The sequence below is a fragment of the Rhopalosiphum padi genome, chromosome 1 (assembly GCF_020882245.1).
Source record: "Rhopalosiphum padi isolate XX-2018 chromosome 1, ASM2088224v1, whole genome shotgun sequence".
NCBI classification, from domain to species: Eukaryota; Metazoa; Arthropoda; class Insecta; order Hemiptera; family Aphididae; genus Rhopalosiphum; species Rhopalosiphum padi.
Window position 1 is genome coordinate 29,071,932 of NC_083597.1, and position 24,984 is coordinate 29,096,915.

Here is a 24,984-nt window from a genome sequence, read left to right on the forward strand (position 1 = left end):
TTTTCCGAGTGATGACTTGTTTGTGTATCCTTTTTGATTCATTAGTAAATTCAGTTATTTTTTATGTCGTACTATTGAAATAGACTAAATACTAATATTATTTATTTTTTAACTTTGTTTTCCCAAATTTACAAGTAGAACTACTAATTGAGCATAATTCCGAACTTTTTGTAGGTAGCTTATTTGAATCTATTTGAACAACAGTCTGATTTTTAGTTGCACAGATGAGTTATTTTAAATACGATAGGTAACCAATTTATATTATATACTTATATTTATTATTTGAAATATGACAGGTGTTATAATACACATAAAATGTATTTTATACTTTAATAAATTATTGTAAATATTGATAATATTTACATTAAATTAATAAATATTATAGGGTAGATACGTACATATTTTATTTTATTATTCATAATGATATGATATTTTATTATTTTACTATGATGTTGTACAAAATTACATAGGTACATTCTAAATCGTATTACGGTCTACGATTCAGAGCAGACCTTTAAATTGACGTGAGGTTCATAATTTTGGTTTAGCTTCATCCCCACTGCGCTGAACTGCGCTTTTTTCGGGATTATAATCATCATAATAATCATTTGACAGTAAACCGCTCAAAACAATTAGGTGTAATTCGCAAACTGGATGAGCTAACACTCGTCAAGACAATAGAATGTAACTTGGTCACTTTTTAAAATGAAAATACTTAGAAAAATGCACGGAACTATGTATCAACTAGAACAACGCCATCTTATTAAAGCACGGTCGTGGAGGTCAGTTAACACATTAAATATTCAAGTTTTTAATAGATAGGTATTAAAAAACGATATATAGGTACCTACTTAAAAATGTGTGGTCTGTAAACAACAGAATTATTTTAAATTTTAAAAGTTTTAAATATTAAAATAAGGGATGTAGTAAATGTAGGTATTTGTATGCAGATCACTACTTTAAAAAATTCGCGGATCACTTGCTACAAGAATGCCTAAAAAAAAATCAACGGACCGGAACGCTATATATCTGGTATAGTGTAACTACTGTATAATTGACTCAACATAGAAAGGACAAGACGATCGAGAGTGGAATAAGGGATTATGAAATTTGTTAGACTAAGCATCGCAGGACAGTGGACTTACCCAACTATAAGCTTGTATGTATACCTACCTATTTATGGCCAATAGCCATATACCTAATAATAATGTATTACAATGAATAATTATTGACATTCAACATTATATTATGTAGATATTTATATTAAAATATATTGTATAATAGTATAATGAATATACCTATGGGCACTATTACCAATATAATGTACCTACCTATCAGAAAACAGGAATATATTTTTATATTTCTTATTATAAATATAATATCTAATACTGATTTTAATATCTTACAATACCATTTACTTTAATGCTTTATTAAATTTATGTTTAACTATAAGTAGTACATTATTGTGTAATTATATAAGTATTTTTTTAATTCTCTGAGTAGGTATTTTACTATAAAGTATAAACCAATTATGATATCCATGATGAACTCTGTATAGGAGCCACATACGAGCATATTATAGCTCAGTTGGTAAACGTAATATTTAACGTGTAATTTATTGTAACTATATAACTGTAATTGATTTGGCTGAATAAATAAATAAATACCTAAATAACATTCGGGCGGACGGTTACGGTATACTATAGTAACGCAACTACGCAAGTATATAATAATAATTAGTTTTGTGTATTGTGTATATTATTATCCTTTATATAAATAACATGTTCATTTTTACGAATCATCAACTGTAGAAACTATTAAATCTATTCAGTATTATTGTTGTTATAGATGTTTTGTGACGATCATTGATAGAGATTTCATTGACACATATTATATGCGTATAATATACGCGTGCCTATCTACATATCATATTAAACATGAGCGAGCTTAATAGAATAATTATAAATTATATGTAAATTTAATAAATAGATGATTAAGTATTGGAATAGATGTTAATATCTTAATTTAGTTTGTTTTGTTTATTTTTCATTGCACTTAGGGGCGAATGTGCTGAAAGACAGCCAAATGCCTCATTGAAAACTAAAGAATCCGAAATACCTGATCACCGAGACGAAGATATTGATTTGCCTCAGATCTATTATTATAAGAATTTATTAAGATGTGCCGAGGCTGTAGAACCCGTTCCTATGCAAAAATCGTGGATAGAGAATATACTTAAAGTATCTACCTTTACCTATAATAAACCTCATTTTTTCGGGCAAATATAAAGTCTCGTAAGATATTGTAAATTTCCGTAAAAAACATTTTGCTACCGTATTGTATACCTATTTACGTAAATGTCTCTAAAAACATACGGTAAGTAATGCACTTCTATCAATTCCTCTAAGTTAATATAAAGACAAATTAAATTGCATTTATATAATATCTTATCATCTGTATAATAGTATACATATTTAAACATATTTATTTATGTACTTCTATATAATTTTTAATAATTAATCACTTTGTTAGAAATCAGGGTCAGCACGTTGGAAGAAAAACACCATTTTGGGATCTTTGATTGAGGATGTTAAAGCCCAATACATTTTCTATGGTAAACGGTTTCATGTTGATCATACTATATTACCGAATCTGAATTTAAAAAATGAACCAGAAAAACCATCAACAAAAGCACTAACTAGAGCGTAAGTTATTAACTATTGTTTATTGTAATTCAACTTTAAAAGGTACACATTTTAGATGTTGCAGTCTAGGAGGGAAAAATAAAAGTTATCCGTCATTTTTAAAAATTAAAAAGCTCTTAGTAAAGCGTTTGTATATATATCATCCAACATTAATCAAGATCCAATATGTTAAAATTCACCAAGTTTCTTCAACAATGATTGACGTAGACACGTACAGGTAAGTTGTTTATTTTGTATTAGTATATAGGTATATATAGAAATGAATAATCAACAATTTGGGATCACTGTAAGTCTGTAACAGATAAAATTGTTGGATTTTGGATGTTTTTTTAGATTTAACAATTTTTTTCAAGACCTACGCGATGTAATGAAAACTTTAGAACGCGAATTTCAAGAAAATTGCACAGATCTGTATAACAATTGGTATGGAGAAATTAAAAATCTTTTATCTAAGAAAAAAGCAACAGACGGAGTTGTTTTAAAGAGAATCCCGGAGTTTCTTAAATGCATTATGTACACAATTAGTTTAACAGTACGTTGTAATAAAACATCTACATTAATTATTATAAGTTTAGTTTATAAATATTTACATACAACAAATATTGAAATATTTAATATTTATATATTATTACTGAACATCTGCCGTACACTGACGGAAAAAATGTTTATTTTAAATTATCAATAATAGGTAACAATAAAATAATACGTTTTGTGTACAGAAACTGATTTTGCTGTTTATTGTTGTAGAATTTGTTATTTTTCAAAAAAATTAAAATTAAGTTTTATATTGCAATTCTTATTTTTTATAATCTTTATTTTTTTTTTAGTGCATATAGCTAATAGTGGCAATTATAAAATTATTGTACGTTAAAAAAAAATGAATAATGATCGATGTAAAATTTTCTTTTTATTATTATTATTTTACAGATCGAACGAATAATTTTAAAATCATTAGATTGTGTAGTACAATTATTTGGAAATTTAAAAACAACGCCAAAATTAAATATTAAATTACATTTTGTGGGTTCAAAATGTATCAGTACGCCGAGCGTAGAAGAAATTATTGAACAATACTGCTCAGCTTTGGATTTAGTGAGTATTTTAAAATAATTCAGTAGTAAAAATATATTTACTACTTACTAACTGAATTATTATATGTATTCTTATATTGTACTTGAGCCTTCACGGGCGTTTAAGTAAATAAATAAAAATATTTCTATCGATTTTATAAATTTAAATTATTTTTATTTTTAAAACTTGTTTTTGTAACTGGTAGATGATTATATTCTTGAGCACTTGTATGTGTAGGGAATAATCCTACAATAACAATAATAGTAGGATTATATATATAAATAGGAGCAAAATACTCGTTATAATCATAAAAAAGATTATCTACGGACTAATTAAATAATAGATTCAGTTATCATCCATCTTAACTTTAAATTGAACGAATTAAATGTACCCACTATTTGTTAGCTATTAACATCTAACTTAATAGTCATGTGTTAACGTAACTTAACTTGACCCCCTAGGCTATGGCCTTTAGGCTATAATACTTATAATTCATTAAAAAAGTAGCCTATAATCAATTCATAATATACATATTATTAATAAGTAATAATATATAAATTAATCAAATTTTTTTAAAAATAGAAAAAATCTAAAATTTTAATATAAAATATAATGTAATATGAAATAATATTATATATTTATATAGTCTTATTTAATTAAGGTAAATAATGCATTCAGCGAATTACCATCTTTGGAAAATTTTTACGACGGTTTTGAAAATACTCTTCAATTTATTTTAATTAATCGTGATAGTCAATATTTATCGGAAGCAAGAGCCACTTTGAAAGAGAAATTAAATTCGATTTATACGTATTTGGCGACTTATTTTGAAAAGCTGGGTAGAATTTTGTTGTCTAAATAAACGAATAATGATATTGTAATTTAATTTATTCTCATATGGACTTTTTACTGCAGAAATTGATTTCAGTGAAATCGTACATGATGAACTGCCTGAAATGTTTTCAATATATCTACAAGAGAATCACACGTATGAGGAACTAATAAAAAAGTTAGATTTTTTTCAGTGTTTTAAGAATATGTCTAAAGAACTAATAGAATATTTTGAGTTTGAGCTAGTAAAGTAAGCATTGAGTGTTAAATTCTTATTTAAAAATTAATTATTTACTATAAAGTATATTTTGTATAGTATTGATCAGAGTGAAATTAAAAATCATATATACGATTTAGCCACAAATTATATGGATCAGACTGTTGAGCACGCCGTTATTAATTATATTATTGATCATGAAAGGTATATATTATTATTTTTTTTTTTTTTGATACATATTTAATATATATTTATAAATATATGTATGTATTAGCTAAATCAATAGGTATTACGTTGATTATTACACTATGGTATAATTGTCTTTTATTAATTGGGATATTATTATTAAATTACTATTTACTGCAGTGAATTTGTAAAAGTGTCGTAATTTTTTAGTGTGAATAATAAATTCAACGAATTGGTTGAACGGGCTTTTACTGAACCAAAAAATTCTAAAGAGTTTTTGGATCTTGGCGATTATATGTTGTACGCTACTACTACATTTATGCAAGAGATAATTGTAACAGTGAAATATTTGTCTGCGGTCGCATGCGACTTATCTAAATATACAATACTATCTAAAGAAGTGTGGGAAGCACACGCGTCTTCTGTTTCATGGATACAAAAATCATCACACATTTTCATTAGATATTCTACTATTTACGAAGCAGGCAAATCTAAAGGAGAAGAAAATATGGGAAAAACAATTAGTACATTGATTTATGATTTAGACACTTTTGAACCCAACCTTACGTTCTTGGATCGTATTGATGATATAAACAAACTCTATGATTATAAACTAGTAATATAAAAAGCGTTTATTTTATACAATTGTATTAATAATGAAATATTTGCAGTACATGAACGCATTAGTTAGAAAATTAGAAAGATTCGATGCTATTGTTGATTGGATTAACGGAGAAAAACATTTGTTTAACAAAGAAATTACTCCATTTCAAGAACTCACTGACATTAAAGTATATATAATATGTTAAAAGCGCATATATTTTAATTTGATACCAATAATAATACCTAATATAGAATTTTTTAATAGTCTTTAAAAAGTTTATATTATTTAAACTTACTGTGTATGTAACAATTTGTTTATCATCCATTTTTAATAGTTTTTAAAATAAATTACTTACTGATTAATAACGAAATGATAATTATCGTATATAAAAACTGTTTTCCATTAATCAAAACTATTATTCGTTTATAATTATATAAAAACATTTACGTTAGCAAATATATAATAATTTTTCATTTAAACCCTACAATTTATGTTACTAAATAAATAACACTAAGTACCTGCACAATAATGATATCTTACTTTATGATTACAATTATATATCCCTAACACAAATATTAACGAGTAGTTTATCTGTAATACTAAATAGTATATAATATATTAATAAATAAAGACAAATAGATTATACGTGTACTAAATAATTAAATTTTCAAAGGATTTCACAAAGCCATTCATTGATCTCATTGAATTCTCCTATCGCTGGACGTTGAAAAGGAATGCATGGATGCACGGTGACTTTGATGTACTTATATTATCCGAAATAGAGCTGCAATTCGATGAATTTTACAAGTAACACATTTTAAACTATAAAAAATTATATAACTAACCCGTAATAATATAAATTTAGAGAAGCATTGAGAATACAAAAATTTTTAAGAGTTAAATGTAAGGAAATGTTAACGCAAAATGACAGTAAAGTATATGAGGGTATAGTAGATACTCTTAATATGAACCTATGGCCAGCACCTTTGAAAATTATACAGCAAATAGTTGATAGCATGAAGCAATTTAGGGTTCGTATAATTTTAACATTAAGAATATGAATTTAGAAATAAAGGTTAATAAATTACAAGATGATAAAATTAATAATTCAGTTAAATTGTTAAAAAAAGAAAAAATCCACTGTTACATATTTTTAGCAATACATACCAACTATCGGAATATTGTGTAACCCAAATTTGACTGAAAGACATTGGCAAGACATGTCTGAATTGACGGGATATGACTTTACACCCAATGCTGGAACTACACTTTCTAAAATTTTAGATTTAAATTTAGGAAAATTATTACCTCAGTAAGTATAATTTTGATTTTATTTTTAATTGTCAATTGGGTTCAAACTATAAACATAAGAAGTAGTACATAGCGCACATCAGTTTATTTTAAACTTACATTTGAGTTAAATTATTATAATTATTAGGGTTAGGATGTTTATAATTTTACATATTTTTTTTAGGTTTTCCAATACTTTCCATACTTACATAGATATGTGTTTCATGATATCTTTATTTAAAAATTTTATTTTGCATATAATTGCATATTTTACAATTTCTTAATTATAAGTGAATTATATATACATGAATAAAACAATGACTGTTTGGAAATCTTAAAAATATGTGTGTAAAAGATATTATTATCTTATTTACATTTTTACATATTTATTATGTATGTAAATGTAATATAGAATTTGGTAATAATAGTAGGTACATTCAAGAGGTATAATTAAAAACGATGCTTAAAGTAGGCAAATCATCAATAATTTAAATTATTTTTAAATTTATTTTTACAGGTTTGACGTTATTAGTGTAGGTGCTACAAAAGAAGAACAATTGCGAAAAACGTTGGTAAAAATGAAAGAAGATTGGAAACATATCTCACTATCTACCAGCCCTTATTATAAGTAAGATGTATTTTAATCTATAATTTCACTATAAAATGTGAATAATTATGATGTGTGCTTATTCATTTATAATTTTATTTTTAAGGGATACAAATTTAAATATACTATCTGGATTAGATGATATACAAACGGTACTTGATGACCATCTAATAAAAACCATATCAATACGCGGTTCAGCGTTTGTCAAGCCGATAAGGGATGAAGTAAATGAGTGGTTTGAAATGGTTAATCGCATGAATATGACACTTGAAGAATGGGCAAAAGTACAAATACAATGGCTTTATCTTTTACCAATATTCAGCTCTAAAGACATAATTGCTCAAATGCCCGAGGAAGGATCATTGTTTAATGTATAATCCAATAATTTAGTATTTCACGTTAGAAATCCTAATAACATTTTATAAAAATATATTCTATGTCATTTTTAGGAAATTAATACGGTTATTAAAGGATTATTAAGTATGGTTAATTCAGATCCGTTAGCCACTAAGTGTATTGGACAAGAAGGTGTATTAGAATCATTAATTAACTGTAACGAGATGATGGAAACTATTAACGCAGGCGTAAATAACTATTTGGAGAAAAAACGTTTATTCTTTCCAAGGTAAACTTGATTTTTGATATTAGAATATAATAAAGAATATAATGACAGTTAATATATATTTTTAAATCCATTTATAGGTTTTTCTTTCTTTCAAATGATGAAATGTTAGAAATATTATCAGAAACTAAAAATCCCAAAAAAGTTCAGCCTCATTTAAAAAAATGTTTTGAAGGGATCGCTAAACTAGAGTTTAGTAAAAGTTTAGATATTTTAAAGATTTTAAGTAGTGAGGGTGAAGAAATTGAACTTAATAAATTTATTTCGACTGTCGAAGCAAGAGGAAGTGTAGAAAAGTGGTTACTTCAGGTTGTGCCTTAAAAAAATCAAATATAATTCATATTTGAGTTTATAACGATATTTTTTTCGTTGTTATTTATATTTAGGTAGAAGAACAAATGGTCATATCGGTTAAAGAATGTATTGAAAATGCTTATAATGAGTATACGACTATAAAACGAACTACATGGGTACAGAAATGGCCAGGTCAATGTGTTTTGTGTGTCACTCAAATTTATTGGACTGCAGAAGTTCATGATGTATTTAATGCTCAACAAATCGGAAAAATGCGAAATTATCATATGTTTTTAACTGTATTTTTGAGCACGTATATGAGTGTTTATGATATATTTAAATCGTTAAAATTTTTTTTAGAATCAATTGAATAATATCGTTGATTTAGTACGCGGTAAATTAAGCAAGCAGACAAGAATATCGTTAAGTGCGTTAGTTACGTTAGATGTCCACTGTAAGGATGTTGTTGATGATTTGGCAAATAATAATGTTTCTCACCATATGGACTTTAAATGGCTAAGCCAGTTAAGGTAATGTAAAATTAGTCTTAAGTTGATTTTAAAATTATTTATTTTAACTGATTTTTAATTTAAGATATTATTGGAAAGATGATGTATTGGTTTGTATTACCAATGCAACTGTGAATTATGCATACGAATACCTAGGTAATACGCCTAGACTTGTCATCACTCCTTTAACAGATAGATGTTATCGCACATTAATTAGTGCTTATCATTTACATTTAAATGGTGCTCCGGAGGGACCAGCTGGTACCGGGAAAACAGAAACAACGAAAGATTTAGCAAAAGCTTTGGCCGTGCAGTGTGTGGTGTTTAATTGTTCCGATAGCCTTGACTACTTGGCAATGGGAAAGGTATATACATATTTACACTGATAGATTTATTATTGTTATTGATAATGACATTGGAGTTTAAAGTTTTTCAAAGGGTTAGCTTCAACCGGAGCTTGGGCTTGTTTCGATGAATTTAATCGTATTGACATCGAAGTATTATCAGTTATTGCTCAGCAGATATTAAGTATCATTCAAGCGGTGAGATCTAATGTTGAAACTTTCATGTTTGAAGGCACTGAACTTTTATTAAACCCAAAATGTTATGTGTGCATTACTATGAATCCGGGATATGCTGGGAGATCCGAACTTCCCGATAACTTGAAGGTTTAAATTTATAAAAATATTAAATGCTGAATAACATACCGATATTATTATGATTTACAGGTTTTATTTAGAACTGTGGCTATGATGGTGCCGGACTATGCAATGATTGGAGAAATATCGTTATATTCCTTTGGATTTGTTAATGCGCGAGAATTATCTGTCAAGATTGTTACAACCTATAAACTGTGTTCAGAACAATTATCATCTCAATCACATTATGACTATGGTGAAAATATTTTCAAGCCGTAATTAACGTATAGATTATATTTTTATTTTACTTTTAGGTATGAGAGCGGTTAAGACTGTCCTTATAGCAGCAGGTAATTTAAAAATGAAATTTCCAAAAGATGATGAGTCAGAACTGTTACTTAGATCTATTTTGGATGTGAATTCCGCAAAGTTTTTAAGTAAAGATGTTCCTTTATTTAATGGAATAATTTCTGATCTATTTCCTGGTGTGCGAATGCCAAATCCTAACTATGAAAATTTGATTAATGCTGCAAATATTGTAAGTACATATTTTAATAAGTTTTAGAAAGATTACAATATGTGACATCGTTTGATTTAGGTGTGCGCAAAGATGCAATTGCAACCAATAGATAATTTCATGGAAAAACTAATTCAGACATATGAAATGATGGTGGTTAGGCATGGATTTATGTTAGTGGGAAATCCATTTGGAGGAAAGACATCATTACTTCATTTACTCGCAAAAACATTGACTCTACAGAATCAACTTGGTCAAGGAGAAGAAAAGGTTGAATATGAAACAGTTAATCCAAAAGCGTTGACTATGGGTCAACTTTATGGATGCTTTGATGACGTTTCACGCGAATGGTCTGACGGGGTTGTAGCTAACACATTTAGGTATAGTATTATTTATAATATCGAGTATTAATATTACAAATTCGTTTAAATGTTTTATTTTCATTCGATGTTATGTATAGAGCGTTTTCAATGTCAGAGACTTTAGATAGAAAATGGTTAATTTTTGATGGTCCTGTTGATGCGGTTTGGATAGAAAATATGAATACAGTATTAGATGATAATAAAAAGTTGTGTTTAGTTTCTGGAGAAGTGATAAGTATGCCAGATTGTATGTCTATGATATTTGAAGTAATGGACCTTAATCAGGTATGGATATGATTTTATGTGTTCATAACCGTTGTATAATAAAATACATTTTTCAGGCATCTCCCGCAACTGTCTCTAGGTGTGGTATGATTTATTTAGATCCTTCAACTTTGGGTTGGAGGCCACTAGTAGAAATGTGGTTAAAAACTTGTCCAGAGCTTTGGTCTTTAGATCAAAATGGCATAGATATTATGTGCTTATTCGATTGGATAACTAATCCATGTCTTTATTTTGTTCGCCGTAATTGTGTTCAGTTAACGAATGCAGGAGAAACAAATACTGTTTTGTTAGTTGAATTAATATTAGTTATTATTATTGTTAATTATTTTGTTTTTTATTATTTTTATAGAAATGTTATAAATATATTAGAAATGCAGTTAAAAAATTCAAATGTTGATGACCCAGAATTAAATGAAAACTTCACACTTTATTTACAAGGATCTTTTGTATATGCTTCTATTTGGGGCTTTGGTGGAACTCTAGATTCAAACTCAAGACCTGTATTTGATATTTATTTTAAAGAATTGTGGAAGGGAGAAATCCCTGGTTTGGAACCACCAGAAGCTCTAAGTTCTTTGGACATTTTAATACCCAGTGAAGGATTGTTATATGACTATGTATACAATTTTACATCCAAAGGATCTTGGAAAAATTTATCGGAAGTTGTAAAAAGCAATAAACTTCACGAAATGAGTAACATTGAACAAACTTTAGTGCACACCCTTGATACTGCAAGGTAAATTTAAGTATATAATATTCGTAATCATTTAATATATAAATATTTTTTTTGTTTTTATAGATATTTGCATTTAGTTGAAATGTTTATTTTTCATCGTAAACCATTATTACTTTTTGGTTCTACGGGTACTGGAAAGAGTTTTTACATAAAAAATTATATGATGAATGAATTGTCGTTAGACGAATACATTCCATCTTTTGTTACGTTTACAATCCAGACATCTGCTAATTTTACTCAGGAAATGGTTTTGTCGAAACTTATAAAGCGTAAACGTGGTGTTTATGGGCCACCAGAGGGGAAAATGTGTGTTATATTTATTGATGATATGAATATGCCTATCAAAGAGCAGTATGGAGCTCAACCGCCCATTGAACTATTAAGACAGTATTTTGATCATGGGCACTGGTATGATCTACAAGATACAAGCAAAGTTCACCTTAAGGATATACTCATGTTAACTGCCATTGGTCCAACTGGTGGAAGTAGACAGGATGTGTACGCAAGATTTTTGCGTCATTTTGGGTTATTTGCTATAAATTCATTTGATGATACAAGTATTACAAAAATATACTCGACTTTGCTTAATATTGGACTAAGAGTATATTATATGTCTTATAAAAATTTTTTCTTTTATTATAATACACAAATTAATTTTTAGAGGAATGGTTTTACATTAGAAGTGGTACCGATCATCGATAATATAATTCAATCAACTATTGATTTATATAAATCAGCTATTACTAATTTAGCACCAACTCCAGCAAAATCACACTATTTATTTAATTTGAGAGATATTTCAAAAGTTACGAATGGAATACTCATGTTTCGTAAAGAGAGTTTTACCCACCGGAAACAGTTTACAAGGTAAGTTTCATTGAAAACGTGAACATTAGGAAAAAGTCTTTATTTGTGTATATTATAGATTATGGGTACATGAAGTACTTAGAGTATTCTATGATCGCCTTATTGATGATAAAGATAGAGAATGTTTATTCAATGAAATCCGTGAGGCAGTTAATGCAAATTTCCAAGAAAAATTTGATGTAGTGTTAAATGATTTATCGAGTTCAGTTGTACGTAATCACAAATATTAATACCTATAAAATAAATATAGAATAAATACAATATTATAGCTCTTTGATTTATAGCCCATTCGTTACCAAGATGCTACAAATCTTTTATTTACAAGTGCTACAGATATTGATGCAGCTGAAAACAAAAAATATGAAGAACCAGCTGAGTTATCAAATTTTATAGCAATAGCACAAACGGTGATGGATGAATATGACATGACACATAAATCGAAATTAAACATAGTTTTGTTTAAGTAAACTAACTTAAATTATTTTTGTTTTCTTTTAATATTATAATATATAATATAATCTATTTTTTTTTTATAAATTAAAGATATGCTCTTGAGCATCTTTCGAGGATATGTAGAATTGTATCGATCCCCGGCGGATGTGCATTGTTAGTTGGAGTAGGAGGCTCAGGTCGGCAATCTCTTACTCGATTAGCATCAGAAATGTATAATTATAATACTTTTCAACCGGAGATAACTAAGAGTTATGGCTTCAATGAGTGGAGAGATGATTTGAAATTTGTATTAATGGAATCAGGAGGAAAAAATCGTCCCACCGTATTTTTATTTGCTGAAGGGCAAATCAAGGAAGAATATTTTTTACAAGACATTGATTCTTTATTAAATTCTGGTGAAGTACCAAATATATTTACTTTGGATGAACAGCAAAGTATATTAGAGGTACTATAAACTTAATTGTTCCATTCAAATACGATATTTTAAAAATCATTATAATTTGAACTTAATGTTGACAATTATAGATGGTTAGATTAGCTGCTCAAGGAGGAAATAGAAATTTAGATATTTCACCATTGGTCGTTTTCGATTACTTTATCAATCGGTGCAAACAAAATTTACATATATTTTTATGCTTTAGTCCAATTGGCTCGACATTTAGAAACCGATTGAGACTTTATCCATCAATGGTTAGTTGTTGTACAATTAATTGGTTTGAGGATTGGCCAGAAGATGCGTTAGTAATGGTAGCACAGAAATACATGGAAAACGTCAACCTGTCTAATAAAATTAAAAACTCTGCAGTTATAGTTTGTCAACGCTTTCACATCGATGCAAGGTAAATTATTTTACACATCAAATTAAAATAATAATGTACCTAAATAATTACAGACGATTATCTGCGGAATTTTATTCTACTACACGCCGTCGAACGTACATAACATCAGCTTCATATTTAGATTTAATTAAAGCTTATACGAACTGCACTAATCTTAAGCAAAAAGAAATTATGGAGGAAAAAATGCGTTACGTTGGTGGTCTTGAAGAACTAGAATATGCTACTGTGCAAGTGAATCAGATGAAGGAAGATTTATTTATACTTCAGCCTAAACTACAAAGAGCTCAAAAAGATACAGAAAAAATGATGATCATGATATCACGTGAGACAACCGAAGTTGAAAAAGCTACTGCTAGAGTACAAGCCGATGAAAAAGTAGCAAATGTTCAAGCTGAGGCAGCGAATGAACTAAAATCAGAATGTGAAACTGATTTAGCATTAGCTATACCAATTTTAGAAGGTAATTAAGTATAATTTAGAATACCTATTCAACTTGAAAAAACTAAATACATTTTGTTACATTTTTCTTGTAGGTTTATTAATTACTTTATAAATATAATATATAATCTTTTAGACATTTAAATATTTATAAAATAGTAATTTTTGGAAGTATTATAAAAGATTAATGTGTATATTAATAAAAAATTCTAAAAATTGTTCTTTTAAAGTATCTAAAGTTTAAGTTTGTGTTAAATTTCTAATATGTAATTGTATGAGTAACAAAAGTATTATAGTAATTGTTGAACCGTTTTCGTATAATATTATCTACTAAATTATTTTTTTCATTACAATATAAATTAATATATAGTAGTAGTGAGTAGGTAATGTCCTAGAGTATTCTTTTGATATTGAATTTTAGTTTTTTTTTTCATTGAATATCTAAAAACTTTAAAATATAAAACAAATAATAATGAATTATAACATGCAAATTAAAGTTCTTAGTCATTGTTCATACATAAACAAAAAAAAATTAAGTACAAATACAATACCTATTTATAAATAAACATTTAAAATAGTAAATACAAATGTAAGAATTAATTTTCTTTGTTTATTATGAGAATTATAACATTAATCACTAATGATAATTATGTTTTCATTATAATTAAGTACAATGAAGAAAAATAAAGTTTTTTTAGCTTTATAATATTTATTTTTAGATGCAATCAATGCTTTAAATACTCTTAAACCAGCTGATATTACTTTGGTTAAGTCTATGAAGAATCCTCCTATTATGGTAAAAACTGTAATGGCAGCAGTGTGCGTGATGAAAGGAGTGTTACCAGATAAAAGGCCAAATCCTAATAAACCTGGACAATATGTATGGTTATTTTTTTAATAATATGAAAATTTATCAATGATCAATAATAAAAAAACTGTGATTTTAGATAATTGACTATTGGGGCCCAAGTAAAAGATTACTAGGCGATCTAAATTTTTTGCAGTCGTTAAAGGAATACGATAAAGATAATATCTCTGATAAAACTATGAATGTTATACGTAAAGAATATCTTCCAGATCCAAATTTTAAACCATCAATCGTAGGTAAAGCTTCCAGTGCTGCGGAGGGTTTGTGCAAGTGGGTTATCGCATTGGATAGGTATGATCAAGTAATAAAAATTGTCGCGCCAAAAAAAGAAAAATTAGAGATAGCCGATAAAGAATTTAAAGCAACCATGGAGATATTGGATGAAAAAAGAAATTCAGTAAGAGAGTTACAAGAAAAATTAAACGCACTTAAAGAACGATTGCACCAGACAGTGTTAAACAAAGAAAAATTACTAGCGGAAGTAGAGTTATGTGAAAGCAAGTTGCTTAAAGCTGAAAAACTCATAGGTTAGTTAACTGAGCATACATTTATACTTCTAATTTAATGATAAATTTAAATTAAAACTTTCAGGAAGTCTCGGTGGTGAGAAACATCGTTGGGCCCAACGTGCTGAAGAGCTACAAACCATATATAATTGTATACCGGGGGATATTCTTATATCTTGTGGAATAATTGCATATTTGGCTCCATTTACATCACATTTTAGGTAATCAAATTATTATTGAGTTTATCCAAAATTAACATTAATTTTTCAGGTCGTCGGTTATTGATGAGTGGAAAATATTATGTAATAATTTAAAGATTCCGAGTTCAAATAGTTACAGTTTAATTAAGGTTTTGGGTGTACCAATAAAAATTCAAAATTGGACTATTAATGGTTTACCGATGGATTCATTTTCAATTGATAATGCTATAATAATGGACGGGTCTCAAAGATGGTCTTTATTGATTGATCCTCAAGGTCAAGCACATAAATGGGTGAAGACGATGGAAAAATCTAATGATATATCAATTGTAAAACTAACAAATTCCAATTATATGAAAGTGATTGAATTAGCTATTGAAGTTGGGAATCCAGTATTAATTGAAAATGTTTTGGAAGATTTAGATTCTCCATTAGATCCAATATTATTGAAGCAGGTTTATAAACAAGGTAATTACATTTTGATGAAAATTAATATTGCCACAAAAACAAATAGATACTTGTAAAAATAATAATTATTCAACTTAAAATAACATTTTGGTGAATTTTTAAGTGGTAATTTATTAATATTAAATTAAATTTTAATTTTTTTTAAATGAAATAGTCAGTTAATTGAATTGACATTGAACCTTTTTTAGGGCCTATGATGTTTATAGTGATTGGTGATAATGTAATTGAATATAATTCGAAATTTCGATTATATATTACATCAAAGCTGAGAAACCCACACTATTCACCAGAAATATTTAATAAAGTGACCATTATAAATTTTGCTTTGACTGTGGAAGGTTTAGAAGATCAGTTGTTGGGGATTGTTGTGGCTAAAGAACGGTGAATATCAATGTTATCAATTACTTTAAAGATTATTAACTTAAATTAATATAATATTTTTTTTTCAACCTTAGGCCAGATTTAGAGTCAAAAAGACAGCAATTAATTGTTGAAGGTGCTGAAAATGCTAGAGCATTGTTAGATGTCGAAAACAATATTTTACAAATACTTTCAGCACCAGGAAACATTTTAGAAGACGAAGATGCGGTTGACGTTTTAGATAACTCAAAGGTTGTAAATTTTAATTCATGTATATAGGTTAACACTTTATATTTTTTAATTTTTGTATTATATATACAGTATACATACATAAACATAATTTATAATTATTTTATTACATTTTATTATTATAATATATTATACAACTATCTTAGAGTAAATTAAACTTATTAAATATTAAAATATCTTAATCGTTTATTAGATATTAGCTACAGACATTATTCAGAAACAAGTGGCTTCAGTAGAAACTGTTGCGGTTATCGACCAATTCAGATTGCAGTATAAGCCAATTGCTAAACACTGCTCTATACTTTATTATTGCATTTCAGATTTGCCTAATATTGATCCAATGTATCAATATTCATTAAATTGGTTTTTCAATATATTTGTTATGACAATTGAAACAGCGTGAGTATTATCGTTATCTTCCATATCTATTTAAACTGTACTTGTATTGTAGTGTTTTATTAAGGGTATACTAAAATATTATATATATACATTTTTGATTACTCGTACATTATATGAATATAATTATGTTAATTATTATTATTATTATTATTGTGATTGAAAAACTATGGAGATTATATTGTTTCAAAAAGTTACAATAATTGCTTGTAATTTTGGCCTAATTATTAATTTTAATTTTTAAATATTGAAGGTTAATGTTCTATAATAAGCATTTTAAAATAAATTAAACTAAAGTACATAATAATTTATAAACAATATGTTTGAATTTAATTTAATTATTATGTTGTCAATTCATTATGATTCTATCATAACGAATTTTTTTTAGATAAAATGTTTCAATTTACCAAAATGGGAATGGTTTTGAATAAAAAATTGGATTTAATTTTTATTTTAAAGAGGTCAAAAATAAAATTCCTTGTACATATTTTTATAATCGGTAAAAACAAAAAAAAATATAAGGAAAAACAATCATTTTTAAGCAAATTAAATTTTCGACAAAATTTATTTTGATTTTTAATGTTACTCGCAACGAATAACCGTAGAAACTTGAAATTTTCACCAAATATTTATATTATCATTTTCATTATAAAAAAATTTTTTAACTCTTTTTGAAACATTTGTAGGCATGAATAGTTTTCAGTATGTTTTAGTTTTTTTCTATAAACGTCGATGGATAACCAAAACTTCCCTCAGGTTTTTTTAGTCTTGTACATACAAACGTTTACTAATTTATTTACTTATTTGTCTATTTAGATTGTAAATTACTTTTATAAATAATAATAATAATAAAAAAAAGTAGATAAAAATTATTCGCTGGATCAAAATTCTTGAAAATTGTATACAAGATCCAACAAAAGTTATTCTTATATCTGAATCAAAATATTAAAAAAATATAGGCGTAACTTTGTATTATACATTTGAAGTTAAAATTTTGACGAAAATCATAACAATCGTAAATAATTGCTAAATATTTTGTAGTTAAAAATTTCGTAAAAACTAATTAAAATTTAACTCAAGATTCTTCATAAGTATTTTATATTGAAACCATAAAATTTAAAAAAAAACGTATAAAGATAATCTTTTTCTATAGACATTTTTAAGTTCTGATTTGGACGAAATTACATATTTAAATGGTATATATATCGATTTCTTAATTATTTTTGTATAATCTAAAAACATTATTTGTAGTAACTTAAACTTGTATCTATTTTATATTATCATGAATTTTAATATAGGTACATAATACAATTTTTGATTTATTTTAAAATATTATCTATCTTATATGTACTATAAATCTATTTTTACTATTTTAAGGTATTAACAGAAAAAATTTTACTACATTTTAAGATGATATAATATGATATAAAATAATTCATATTTTAATAATTTAATAAATGCTTTATTTTCATCAATATATCATCCTACTATAATACTAAAAGTAAAATAAATTACCTACTTCAATGTATGTATCAAATACACTTATCATTTGTTGTATAGGCTGATAGGTTGTTTATGCTTAGAATCGTTTTTCGAGTACAATATGATAATAGATAGCCGAATTTAAAATTCCTTTAAAAAACTCCACTGGACAGCATAATGATATCCAATCTCCTATCTATCTTTTTGTTTTTATTAAAGATGAATAATTATTTTTTATTTATTAATTATGAAATTTATTTTTATGTAGTAAATGATTTGCTTTAATATTTGTTTTATTCGATTAAAATGTAATTTTTAAGGAATTTTTTTTAACGTATTAACCAATATTTATATTTAATAATATTATTATAAAATGTAGTTGTAAACTAACATTTAATTCATATTGTGTACATAAAATATGCGCAGTTATAATTAATATTTTTTTTTTGTTAATTCCAAATGGGAATTGACAATTTTATTTTCAGAAATAAATCTAAAATAATCAAAATACGATTAGAAGCTTTGAAACAAACGTTTACATATAATTTATATGCCAACGTATGTCGGTCATTATTTGAAAAGGATAAGACGTTGTTTTCATTCATTATGTGTACTACAATAATGATGTGAGTGATAATTTTATGATATGTTTTCTAATATATTATACATTTATAATATTGTATAATATTTTTTCACTGAATTTTCGTTATTTTAGAGCTGAAAATAAAATTGATAAGCAAGAACTGATGTTTCTTATGACTGGCGGTGTAGGTTTAAAAAATGAAGTTCCTAACCCTGGGTCTGATTGGTTACTGGGTAAAAGTTGGGATGAGATTTGTCGCCTAGATGATATAAATACGTTTAAAGGTTTACATATTTAAATAATTATATTTTATAATATTCATTTAAAATTTTTTATTTATTTTGAAATGCACTCTATTACTTGTTTCAGGTATAAAACATGATTTTATAAGAAATGTGAAAGACTGGAAAAATTACTATGATTTAACTGACCACGAAAATTCAAAGTTCCCTAATCCTTGGTACGATAAATTAAGTGATTTTCAACGTATTGTTATCGTGCGTACAATTAGACCAGACAAAGTTATTCCTGCGATTACAAAACTTATCAAAATAGAACTTGGAGAAAAGTTCACTTACCCACCACCATTTGACATAAATAAATCTTACAGCGATTCAGGCTGCCTGAGTCCTCTTATATTTATTCTATCACCTGGAATAGATCCTATGTCAAGCTTATTGCAATTTGCCGAAAAAATGGGTCAGGCAGAAACTCTACAAAGTGTTTCATTGGGTCAAGGACAAGTAAATAATCAATAAATTTATTCATTAAAATTCTAAATTGTTTAAACATAATCATTAACTTAAAATATTATGAAAGGGTCCTATAGCTGAATCGTTTATAAATACCGCACGAAGTGAAGGAAGCTGGGTTTGTTTGCAAAATTGCCATTTAGCTACTTCATGGATGGAACAATTAGAATTAATCTGCGATTCATTTGATGTGTCTAATGTGCATAATGATTTTAGATTATGGTTGACTAGCTATCCATCGGAGAAAGTATTAAAATATTAAATTTTAATTTCTTAATTTAATTTATACATAGTGTCTCTATTATAACAGGAATCATTTATTATCTTAGCGTAAAATTATTTAATTTGTTATTTTTTTTATTCTTGGAGATAAAATTGATAAAACAACTGTTATATTTATTTTTATGTAAGTAAGTTTCTGTATTTTAAACAAAAATACTGCCATTATCACGAGTTTTTTTTTTGTATTTTTTTTTATGGTCTTTAATCATCAAACAAAATTTCTGTTTAATAACATTATTTTAAAAATTAATTATTATTTATATGCATTATATGTACAATAATACATACTTATTAGTCAGTGATAATGCTGGGCGGTAGTGCTTATACTAATATATACTTTTAAGAATGCCACAAAATAAACTATTATACTAGTTTAAATAATTTAAGAATATGACTAATATATAGTATATGACTAATTTATAGTAAGGTCCCACATTTTTATCATACATTATATATTAACCTTTATATTTCATTTTTCTTTCTGACTTACTTCAATTTTTAATTTAAATTAATTTTTTTAACGATATTTATGATAACAAACATAATACAAATTGTGTGTATATTTGGAAATAAACAGGAAACTCATCTTACATAGCCCAAAAATTACCAAATAATTAAAATTATTTCTAACGTCTGCCCATTTTAATATTATGTATCTATAACTTTCAAAATTCTAAAACTTGGCAATTTTTGAACTTAAAAAATAAATTTAATAATTAAAATTAATGAAAAAATAAATATAAATAATTGATGGTAAAAATGTATGGTTGTTATTTAAAATCAAAAACATTTTACCGCATACGTGAAACTTACATGCATATAATAAGAACTTAATAGGTAGTATAAATTTGAGTAGGTTTCATTAATCTTGATCAAAATCAAGATCACTATTTTACAGCTACAGAAATAATTACTTATTTTTAGTTATATAGATACACATTTTATACAGTATACTATAATTATGTTAAAAATTGTTCAAGTTCCCAGTTTCCGTCCTCCAAAACGGCGTTAAAATGACCAATGAGCCTCCAACAGGCTTACAAGCGAATATGCTCAGAAGTTATCAATCATATCCCGTTAAAGATCAAAATTTCTTTGATGGGTGTCTTGGAAAAACCAACATATTTACAAAACTTTTATATGGAATTACATTTTTCCATGCAGTCATACAAGAGAGAAAAAAATTTGGGCCTATTGGATGGAATATACCTTATGGCTTTAATGAATCCGATTATCATATTTCCATTCAACAACTTCAAGTACATATATATACATAATTATTTGGATTTAAGTGTAATTGATGAATGCATTTTATTAATTTTAGATGTACATTAATGAGTATGATGAGATACCATTCGAGGCTGTCACATATCTGACAGGAGAATGCAATTATGGTGGTAGAGTGACTGATGATTGGGATAGGCGTACGTTGAAGACGATTTTGGATATATTTTGTTGTCCACAAGTAGTTGAAAATTCTGATTACTTGTTTTGTGAGATTAGTACAAAGTATGGCTTACCGTTTCGAATCGATTACCTCAGCTTTATAGAACAAATTGAAGTAATGACAATTTTCAGAATAGATCAAAATAATACAATACATATTACCAATACTGATTTTTTTTACTTTTTAAGGAAATTCCAATCGTCTCAAGTCCAGAAGTATTTGGATTGCATATGAATGCGGGAATTACACGTGATTTACAGAGTACATCACAACTGTTCGACTCTATGTTATTGGTAGTGGAATCTAGTGGCGGTACTGACGATTCCGATACGGCTGAGAATCTGTTAATAGGAATCGCGTCTGATATACTCTCGAAGCTTCCAAACAATTTTGACGTGGAAATGGCATCGATCAAATATCCTGTTATGTACAACGAATCAATGAACACTGTTCTTGTTCAAGAAATGGAACGTTTCAATATACTGTTGTCCGTGATACGTAAAAGCTTACAAGATCTGATAAAAGCCATTAGAGGTGCCATTGTTATGACGCCTGAATTGGAAACAATGTCCTTGTCGTTATCCGTGGCTAAATATCCAGTATTTTGGTCAAAGTTTTCCTATCCAAGCCTTAAATCTTTGGGTGGATATATAACTAATTTTATAGAGCGTCTTAATTTCTTACAAGTAAGATTTAGGTATAATATGTGAATAGAAAAATTGTATAGTTTCTATAGTTACTATATTCTATTAAGTTAAGAATCGCACTCGGTGGCCGACTTATTGTACGCAGTGTTGTTATTCCACGACAAGCGTACATATGGTTGACTCGGTGCGGGTGACAAACAGATGTTGCCTGACTGCCGTCCGATGAAAACTGGTCGGCCGTAGAGTACGGTTCTTATCTTGAATGTAGTATAATTTCGTTTATTTTAATATCAAATCCTTAGCTTGGTCAATAGCTTAGTATAAAAATTACACTACCAATACATTATAAATATCTAACTATACATAAAAGCCAGCTGTTAAGCACTCATCTCATTTCGCTTACGTCGGCTAGGATTTAATTTTATTGCTACCTGTACATAGTAAAATAACATTTTTTAAATAATATAAAAATACAATTTCAGATATTTAACTTATTATATAAACATTGTGAAATAATATTTCATTATTATTAATTATTATGACCGTTAGATATTATAAATCATAAATGATATTGTTTGCTATTATTATTCTCATATACCTATTATGTATCATAAATTATAATGATTTTTAAATAATTAAGTGGTCGTAAAGTGCCCACCTTCGGTATTTATATCTTGTTCAAAATTTTGTGTTTACTGTGAATACAATATATAGTTATATTTTTTGTTAGATTTGGTACGAAAATGGTAAGCCCAATAATTTCTGGCTCAGTGGACTTTTTTTTACTCAAGCATTTCTTACCGGAGCTATGCAAAATTTCGCTCGTCGTTACACTATACCTATAGATCAATTGTGTTTTGATTTTGAAGTACAACATTCTGACCGAATAAATGCAGCTCCCGAAGATGGAGTTTATTGTTATGGTTTATTTGTAGATGGCGCCCGTTGGGATAGATCTAAGTATTTTATATTATATTATAATATATATTATTATAAATATGTATTATCTTGTGTTTACCTTTATGAAATTAGTGTGGTGTGTAGTGTTCTATTGATAACTAATATACAATAATCTATATTGCCATATGCTAGTATAGTATATAATATAATCTATATTTTAAATGTTAATATTTCCATAGAATTTAATGTACTGATAATGGTCAACACAATTACATTTATTAAAGTATTGCGTTTTACTAAATATTTGTTCACATTATAGCATGGTATTGGAGGAACCGTTCCCAAAAGTGTTGACAGATGTGTTACCATTAGTATGGTTCATACCTATGAGAAAAAATAAACTAGAAGACAAAAATAGATATGTATGTCCTGTGTATAAGACTTCAGAGAGAAAGGGTATATTGTCTACAACTGGTCATTCCACCAATTACGTTCTTCCGATCTTTCTGGACACCAATAAAAATGCCTCGCATTGGGTATACCGCGGAGTAGCACTACTTTGTCAATTGAACGATTAAAATAGTTTTATTTTACTAAAAGTGATGTTTAGTATTGTTTAATACTTCATTATTTGATGTTTCATTAATAATAAACAAATATTATAATAAACTAATGATTTATTAAATTTACTATCATTACAAAAGAACAAAAACAGTTACCTATTGTAATTTTATATCGGCGGCTATAATAATACAATAAAATATACCTTCATACATAGTTGGTATAAAATATAATAAAATCATGCCATATTAATTTGTGCAATTTTTATGAAGGTTACAATGATAACTTCATGATAATATTATATTATTATTCTTTAATGATTCCTTAATACGTAATAAAGTAGATATTACATTGTATTGTAGATCACATGTAAATACAATGGGATGTAAATACAAGTATTTTAAAAATCAATAAAGCATCATTCATAATCATTTAGATATTTCAGTAATATGCAATAAATTTTATATATTTCATTTATTATGAATGATACTGATATTAATTTAAAATAATATGTTCTAAACGCAAACTTAATATTTTTATATTGTTAATATAAATAAATTGTTATACGTGCTTTCAATTAATAGTCCAAAGTACTAAGTATAATATTGTAATTTATGGTAGTGGGTGTGCCTATTTGTTTTATTGTGCTTTACTTCATACGAATATCATTTAAAAATATTAAAATATGCATATTTCAAGATTGTTTAATATATATTGATTGTAGCAGTTATTCTAATATTTGATGTTTTTATTTTTTTTTAGAAATGTCATGCACTCTGTCGTATAGGATATGTGACACTTACTGTTAACCATTTACAGGTAGATAGCGCAAACAATATCATTTATATTAATTAATGTTCCACACATAAAAACATAAATTATAATTTTATAGTTTGTGAGTTGTGGCCTATACGTTTTAGACTTGTCGTTGTGTAATAAATTATATTAATTAGATAACAAATCCTTAAAAAAAACCGTTATTATTGCTTAAGATTATTGGTTCATTGATTGTAGAAAAAAAGGTATAATCATTTTTTTTTTTTTATAAACCCAATTGTTTTAATCTCGTACATCATATACTAGTAGGTGCCCATATAATTATTATAGTCGGTTTGGTATAGATACCCATTACGATATAATTTTGGCGATTTGAACTAATAAACGTGTTATTTTAAAATTTAAAATTGGGCGAATCGGACATGGAACCGCGAT

General features: G+C 26.9%; 1 protein-coding gene across 1 annotated transcript; it reads left to right on the forward strand.

Annotated features, from left to right (window-relative positions):
* Window positions 1-735: 735 nt before the first annotated feature.
* On the forward strand, window positions 736-23,946 carry LOC132925313 (dynein axonemal heavy chain 12-like). Its single transcript, XM_060989723.1, has 49 exons — window positions 736-782; window positions 2,060-2,240; window positions 2,533-2,705; window positions 3,638-3,797; window positions 4,438-4,615; window positions 4,692-4,857; window positions 4,924-5,051; window positions 5,229-5,626; window positions 5,682-5,801; window positions 6,288-6,421; window positions 6,480-6,645; window positions 6,772-6,926; window positions 7,422-7,532; window positions 7,618-7,882; window positions 7,961-8,136; window positions 8,214-8,442; window positions 8,520-8,726; window positions 8,788-8,957; window positions 9,022-9,301; window positions 9,365-9,604; window positions 9,665-9,830; window positions 9,889-10,112; window positions 10,173-10,471; window positions 10,552-10,738; window positions 10,795-11,024; window positions 11,088-11,474; window positions 11,538-12,075; window positions 12,136-12,341; window positions 12,400-12,550; window positions 12,626-12,804; window positions 12,885-13,239; window positions 13,320-13,633; window positions 13,687-14,093; window positions 14,791-14,951; window positions 15,019-15,466; window positions 15,531-15,666; window positions 15,716-16,113; window positions 16,302-16,494; window positions 16,569-16,725; window positions 16,916-17,121; window positions 19,086-19,226; window positions 19,316-19,467; window positions 19,553-19,926; window positions 20,003-20,182; window positions 21,198-21,476; window positions 21,542-21,778; window positions 21,853-22,350; window positions 23,042-23,271; window positions 23,531-23,946. The coding sequence occupies exons 1-49, from the start codon at window positions 736-738 to the stop codon at window positions 23,787-23,789; spliced, it is 11,376 nt and encodes a 3,791-aa protein (XP_060845706.1). The 3' UTR covers window positions 23,790-23,946.
* The last annotated feature ends 1,038 nt before the right edge of the window (window positions 23,947-24,984 follow it).